This window comes from Myotis brandtii, unplaced genomic scaffold (genome assembly GCF_000412655.1).
Source record: "Myotis brandtii unplaced genomic scaffold, ASM41265v1 scaffold253, whole genome shotgun sequence".
In the NCBI taxonomy this organism is placed as follows: Eukaryota; Metazoa; Chordata; class Mammalia; order Chiroptera; family Vespertilionidae; genus Myotis; species Myotis brandtii.
The window spans coordinates 721,565-721,803 of NW_005359590.1; the positions used below are offsets into that span (position 1 = coordinate 721,565).

Consider the following 239-nt stretch of genomic DNA (forward strand, 5'->3'; position numbering starts at 1 on the left):
CAGCAGCACCCCGGCCGTGAACATCACGGAGCTGATGGCCGGGCTCTCGCCCGAGGGGAGCCACTGTCGAGTCTCGCAGTCCTCGGGCCGGGAGTCATTGGAGGTGTTTCCCATGGCGGGCTGCCGGGAGCAGAGACGTGTCCTCCTCTCCCGGCTGGCACCTGGGACTGGGAGGAGGAGGGTCTGGACGCTGGAGCGCTCCGGGACGCAGAGGGAAAGAGGGAGGGATCGAAAGCCAG

At 68.2% G+C, this 239-nt stretch overlaps 1 protein-coding gene across 1 annotated transcript in view; it reads right to left on the minus strand.

The window, feature by feature from the left end:
- Positions 1 to 233, minus strand: part of PTGER2 (prostaglandin E receptor 2 (subtype EP2), 53kDa) — a 14,821-nt gene extending 14,588 nt beyond the window's left edge. The window contains exon 1 of the mRNA XM_005867910.2: positions 10 to 233. Within this exon, the coding sequence (XP_005867972.2) occupies positions 10 to 114 (105 nt within the window). The 5' untranslated portion in view covers positions 115 to 233. The remainder of the gene's footprint in view (positions 1 to 9) is intronic.
- Positions 234 to 239: the final 6 nt, after the last annotated feature.